The 6,559-nt window shown below is 57.6% G+C and overlaps 2 protein-coding genes across 2 annotated transcripts; both read right to left on the bottom strand.

Annotated features, from left to right (window-relative positions):
* Positions 1-92: 92 nt before the first annotated feature.
* On the bottom strand, positions 93-3,078 carry VDBG_09129 (conserved hypothetical protein; the record flags this gene model as incomplete). Its single annotated transcript, XM_003000588.1, has 4 exons — positions 93-2,012; positions 2,119-2,699; positions 2,755-2,877; positions 3,012-3,078. 4 exons carry the CDS (start codon positions 3,076-3,078, stop codon positions 93-95), a joined length of 2,691 nt encoding a protein of 896 aa, XP_003000634.1.
* A 1,491-nt stretch (positions 3,079-4,569) lies between these two features.
* On the bottom strand, positions 4,570-5,925 carry VDBG_09128 (conserved hypothetical protein; the record flags this gene model as incomplete). The annotated part of the gene is made up of 1 exon (XM_003000587.1): positions 4,570-5,925. One exon carries the CDS (start codon positions 5,923-5,925, stop codon positions 4,570-4,572), a length of 1,356 nt encoding a protein of 451 aa, XP_003000633.1.
* Positions 5,926-6,559: the final 634 nt, after the last annotated feature.

Genomic DNA, 6,559 nt, shown 5'->3' with positions numbered 1-6,559 from the left:
ACAGTGCACCCTGGGCAATTCGGCAAACGGGCCTTCTTTTTTGAGCTCACGCTCGCCTATTTGAGTGTTAGCAAGGTGTTCACAAAAACGTCTCAGGATAGAAAAAAAGAATTTACCCTCCGGGAGCAACCTCCTGCCACTTCCCAACTTTGTCTTCCACTTTCCAGAACAAGTAACGTTAACCCCTGCTTTGTCCGCACCATTTCGGGTGACCCAATCCTTGAAAATGTCCTCCTTTCAATCACCGCGTCCCGTAAGGCACGCCATTTGAATCCACGACGAAACCCGGCTTTGTTGACACGCTTGCCGCCCAAAATACTCTTGTCCTGTTCAGGCTCGGCCTCCGGCTCCTCCGGCGTGTAACGCTCGGCCTTTCCAATGACATTTCCGTCGCGGACAACATCACCGTCAGCGTCGACCTTGCTGTTTTGAAGCTTCTTCGCGTCGCCCTCAATCAGGCGTCCAACAATCTCGCCGTTGTTGGTCACGTCACCGTTGGCCTGGACCACGGCGTCGGGGAAGTTCTCGAAGGGCTGGTCCTTCTTCTCGTGGCGTTCGTGTTCCGGAATCAGCTCAGCTCGTCCGATAACCTCACCCGATTCGGAAAGAACCTCGCCCTTCTTATTGCACATTCGGTTGATCAATTTGGCGACGTCTCCTTCGACGACGCGTCCAAAAGCGGTGCCGTGAGAATCAACGACCAGGCCGGCCTTGTTGACACGCTTCTCAGCAAGTAGAGAGTTGTCGACCTCCGGAGCAGCCTCCTCCTCTTCAGGCTCCCAACGCTCAGCGCGTCCGAGTACGTTCCCCTGCCTGTCTTGTACCTCGCCGTCCTCGTCGATTTTCTTCCCCTTCAATTTCTTAGCGTCGCCCTCGACCAGTACACCAATCTTCTCTCCCTCAAAGGTGACGTCACCGTTGGACTGAACAACAGCATCAGGGAAGTCCTCAAAGGGCGAAGGTTCCTTGAACTCCTCACGTTCCTTGTCGGCCAGAGGCTCGGCGAGGCCAATCTGCTCACCCGAGTCGTTCCAGATACGTCCTTCAGCATCAGCCTTGCGGCCGATCAAGTTTTTGAGGGTGCCCTCGACGATACGGCCAATGACGGCATCATCTTTGACCAGATTACCGGCCTTGTTGACCTTGGCGCCCTTAAGGGCAGCCAGTGCCTCGGCCTGCTTTTGCAGATCCTCAGCAATTTCCGACTTGAGCTCAACGCGACCGATTTCGCTGCCGTCATCGTTGAGAATGGCCCCATCGGGAGCTATCTCCTTGTTGGCGAGCTCGAGCGGATCGCCTTCAACGACCTTGCCGATGGACTGGTTGTCGAAGATAACCTTGCCTTCGTCGTCAAGCTGAGCACCCTCGAACTTTTGGAAGGGGTTCTCCACCTGGACATCGGCGACCGTCTCCATCTCGTCGAGCTGGCTCTGGGCCTGCTCGCTGAGACCCTTGGGGGCCTCGGAGGCGGCGTCCTTGGCATCCTCGGCAGTCTCCTCCGCGGAGTCCTTGACGCCTTCGGCAGCGGCCTTGGTATCCTCGACCTTGTCGTCAGACGCAGTCTTGTCGGCGCTGTCCTTGGCGTCGGAAGTGGTCTGCTCTGCAGTGTCGAGAGCGTCGTCCGCTGTGTCGTCGAGGCCCTTGGCAGAATCAGTGTCCTTGGGCACGTCCTTGGTTGTGTCATCGACGGTGGTCTGTGCAGTTTCGGCGGTCTCTTCTGCCGTGTCCTTGACATCGTCTGCCGTCTTTTCGACAGCGTCGGTCTTCTTGGACGTGGTGTCTTCAGCAGCGTCAGTAGCCTTGGAAGTGGTGTCCTCAGCGGCATCAGCCGCCTTGGATGTGGTATCCTCAGCAGCGTCGGTAGCCTTGGACGTGGTGTCCTCAGCGGCGTCGGTGGCCTTAGAAGTGGTGTCCTCAGCGGCATCAGTGGCCTTGGCGGTGGTGTCCTCGGTCGTGTCGTTGGCCTTGGACGTCGTATCTTCTACGGTATCAGTGGCCTTAGACGTTGTGTCCTCCACGGCGTCAGTGGCCTTTGATGTGGTGTCTTCCGCAGTGTCGGTCGTCTTCTGAGTAGTGTCTTCGACAGTGTCCTTGGCCCCGGGACGCGGTGCTCTCAACGGCATCCTTGGCGCCACCAACAGCACCAGACACGGTATCGGTCAGGCCCTTGCCGGACTGCTTGACAGTCTCGTTGTCATCGGTGCTGGCTTCAGTGGTGGCTTCGGTAGCCTCGTCCTTGGACTCGCTGGCCTCGCTCTGTGGTGGTTGGCTCTTGGTCTCGACCTCGGTCTTTGCGTTGTCAACAGCCTCCTGATCCTTAAGATCAATCGGCGCCGCCTCGGCAGCCTTGTCTGAGTTGTCGAAGAGCTCCTTCTTGGCCTGCTCAGTGGTCGCCGCCTTGTCCTCGGCGCTGCGATCTTCCTGCTTCTTCCCGAGGAGGCCGCCGAAGCCGCCGCCGCCGTTGCCGAGACCGAGACCCTTTGTGAGGTTTCCGACGAGAGGAAGGCCCTTCTCGACCGTCTGGACGGTGCCATCGACTGTGTCGACGACACCCTTGACACCCTTTGTTGCGCCCATCAAGGTGCCGAAAATGCCCTTCTTGGAGCCGCCTGCGGAGGCATTGTCGAGCGGGAGAGCCTTGCCTACGATACCGCCGTCTTTTCCTACTATGTCTCCCGTTGCTGTGACGACATTTCCGACTTGAGAGCGTTAGTCGAAGCCTGTTTGGATCTGATAAGATGGGTCGGGACGTACCAAGGTCGCCTGGGTCGCCCTCTGTGATCTTTCCTACGGTCTCGCCCTGCTCATTGACGATTTCTCCTGACTTTCCTACGACGCCTGCTGCGAGGTTGCTTTCTGAGATCTCATTCTGTCCAACTGGAGGTGGGTTAGCAAGATAACACGCGAAAGTGACTGTAGTTGTGGCTGAACATTGAGGCGGTATAGCCTCACGAGGTTGGATTACAGGTGTGGCTTCGAGGTGAGACATGGTGGCTGTGCTTGCGGGGGACGTTGCATCGGGATGAGCTTACCACTCTGCTTGGTGTCCTCCGCCTTCTTCGTAGTAGTGTCGCCCATGATGATTGGATCGTGGTTCGGCTTATGGGTATCTTGGAATAGGTAGTTGAGGGAATGGGTATCAGGTGATGTTGTACAAGGTGATTATTGTTCAAGTATTTGGTTTTGGGGGTTTTTCAGTTCGTGAAAACTGCTGTGATATTAAGAGAAGGCCACACACCATCTCAGCGGCATGCTCTGTCGAGGTCTTATACCAACTGCCAAATGGTGCTGTCCGCGCCTGGAATCAGGTTTCGAAGCCCCCCCCCCCCCTGGGCACCAGCAGGAAAGCTACGTCAAGCCAGCAACGGCACCAGGAAGGTGAGCTCCTCGTCCACCCCCCTCCCCTCCCCTTCCCCTCCTTTGATGCTAATGCCAGGCAGTCAACTCCCAAGCCTGGCAGAGGAGCGCCGCTTTCGAGACCCTGGCACTCGCCACAGCCCATGACTTCATGTGGAAGGCGCTACGCTTACATGACGCAAAGCCACACATCAACCAACAGAACAGCCTCACCGAGAGGACGGCGCGCACTTTGGATGACGCAACTTGGCTTCTGCCAGGTGAAAGTGGGATGGGGCTTGATAGGAAGGTGAATGGTGCGACAGCATCTAGGAAAGCAACCAGCCCCTGTTGGGGGAATCATTGGCTCGTGAAGGGATCGACACGAGCGGGAGGGGGGCGTGAACATCAACATGGGGCGGAGGGGAGGGGTGTCTCTCCTCTCTCTGCTGCTGCCCACTTGTTTTTTCGAGGTGTGGCTGGAGACCTCCAGGTTTTTCTCCAAGGGGTGTCCTGGACGGTCCCGTCAACCATTCGTCAGAGTCGGTCGAGAACGTCTGGTCTGCCAAGTCTCTGTCTGCTGCCTCACCTTTCAAACTTCCGACCCTCCCAGTGCATCGTGGCCCATCGAGATCGGTGGGTGGAGGCATTTCGGCTCTTCCACGTCATGGGCGCGAAAAGGTCAAACGCCACATGCAGTCGATCCCTGGAGAACGCGCATACTGCGTGCCGCATGGCCCGCATGTGTTCAGCTTGGAGCTCTTTGACAGAAAACACAGGAGCTGATCACCGAGTGCTGCCTCCGGTGTGTACATGGCGTTTTCACATTGCGAATTCACATTCTGACACCCAGCGTACACATGCTCGACACAAGTCCGGTTTTCTGGGTCAAAACTGGGGTCGCCAACGGCGCCCGCCAAACCATGTGCTCTTTCATGAGTAGCGGCGGAGCTAACACAGCGCGCTTGCAGGATACGGGATTCTCTAGCCTCCCACGTTTCTTTCCTGGCGTTTTGGCCTCGCAACCGAAATCCAGCGCAAACCCGCCACACCAGCGTGTGCGCCAAGCCCGTCGCTCATTGCTGTCTGCGATCATCCTATGTGTTTGTTTGCCTACGAACAATCCAGAACGCCTACGCTACTTTCGTAATTCCCATACCCAAATGCACCTATTCCCGCCGAGTTGCACTGAGCCATGCCAATTCGCAGAACGCCTCCTAAGCTTCCCGTATCTCACGAACTCGTACCAATATGAATGTTTGGCGTGCCCCCGCCATTAAACACAGTCGGAATCTTGATGATCAGCTGCACGCCGTCGTTCGTCGACTTGACATCGAGGTAGATCTCCGACGGACTCGGCGCCGCCGAAGGCTTCGCTCGGCCGTGACCACAGTTGCAGCCACAGCCACCTCCGCCACTTCCGCCGCCGCTGCCACCGCCACCGCCATTGCGCGCCCTCCGGATCGGCTCCGGCGCGTCGACCAGCTCCTCCGCGTTCAAGTGTCCCACAATCTTGTTATGCCTATTGAGTATGTTCCCCATGTGGTCAAGCTTCATCCCTTCGCCCATGCCGTGGATGGGCTTTGGCGACGGCGGCCGCGGCGCAATTGTATCGTTCTCGGCCACGTAGCCTACAACCTGGCCCTCGGCCGATATGACCTCCCCCGTCGCCGACACGGGCCTGCCGATCATGGAAGGGAGGTCGCCCTCAACGCGGCCTAGAACGCGGCCGTCCCATTCGAGTACGTTGCCGAATTCGTCGATATATTTGTCTTCGAGATTTTCGGCCAGCTCAGCCAAGTTGGGCGGCAGCGTGAGGCCTGAGGCAAGGGGCGTGACTTTGGGGATCTGAATCGTCGGATTCTCATCGTCGTCTGACTTGTTCTTGAGTGTGGAGCGCGTCACCGGTGTTGGCGAGTGCTGGGGAGGCTGGTGATGGTCGTAGTAATGGGCGCGGTTGCCAATGCTCTCTGTTGAGGACGACGACACTGACGAGGCATCATCATCGTCATCTTCGTCTGTAGTGATGGAGTGACGCCTGGCCTCCTGTTTGCGAATAGGGATCGGGATTTCGCGGGATGTGTTGATGTGGGATGGGCCTCCTTCGTCCTGACTGGCCTGAGAGGTACTTTGCGATTGGCTGTGGTCCTGTGATGTTGCCTTCGGGCGGGTATTGTTCTGTGCGCCTCCTTGAGACGACCTTTGCTGAGACGCAGAGGCTACGTCTGGCTGAGCTGGGCGGCTTGGTTGCTGTTCAGGCTGCGGCCTTGAGGCTTCAGCATGATCTTGCGTATCTGTCTCGCTCCCGACGAATGACGACGAGGCTCTCGACTGGGAGTTCAACCTGGGCAGCTTTGGTCGCGCAGCCTGCTCAGGCTTGGGCGTGCTCTGGTCATCGCGCCCTGCATCTTCCTCTGAGTCGTTGACGTCGACGACTTCATACCCATCGCTCTTGGCTGTCGTATCTGCCTCGATGCCAGTGCGAGAGGGGTCGCGGCGCGCCTCGCTGTCGGCGCGGGACCGCGCCGTGTGCATGGATTCAGACTCGGACTCGGAGCCGTCGCGGCCTGCAGGAGCGGGTGTCTGCATGGATGAGTCTGTTCTTTGGGGGACTGGGGATCGATAGTGGAAGAGGAAAAGGGGCAACGGGAATGCGATCTTCCCGAAATCGATGTGTCGGGGTGCAGCAGGAGTGCGCGTTGCGTCAGGAACACGATACTGTGGGCTGATGAAAGGAAAGCTCCTTTGAGAGACTTGATCGTTTGGTGTAAGGGTAGGGGTACGCAGCAGTCTGTGATCGACAGAGACTGATGTCTTTTGCCCTACGTGGTTCACCCACCACACTCCGATGGCAGGTGGATATCCTGGTGGATACCTAACCGCTTGTGCAAGGGATCAGGGGTGGTGGGTGATGGAGCAAGATGGAGGTCCGTGACGTAGCAGTCCGTATGGATGGTCTTGGCCTTGGTCTGATCCTCGCATCTCGAACCCAAACATCGGGTCTCGAGCAGGGATGAACAGAACAGTACAGAAAGAGGAGCTTCAGAGCTGGGGGCGCACAACAGAGAGGCAGCATCGGACGAATTCTCCATTGACAACAGTCTGGGGGCGTGCGAGAGCAGTAGTTGGACCGCCACAATGGCGAAAGCATGCTGTCATTCGCAGCTCAGTTGACACATCAGCAACTGCTGACCTTCCCAAATGATGTTACCCAGGCTCAACT

Source organism: Verticillium alfalfae, genomic scaffold, assembly GCF_000150825.1.
Source record: "Verticillium alfalfae VaMs.102 supercont1.14 genomic scaffold, whole genome shotgun sequence".
NCBI lineage: Eukaryota > Fungi > Ascomycota > Sordariomycetes > Glomerellales > Plectosphaerellaceae > Verticillium > Verticillium alfalfae.
Note: the sequence above shows the minus strand (reverse complement) of the source record. Positions and strands in the feature narration are given on the sequence as shown.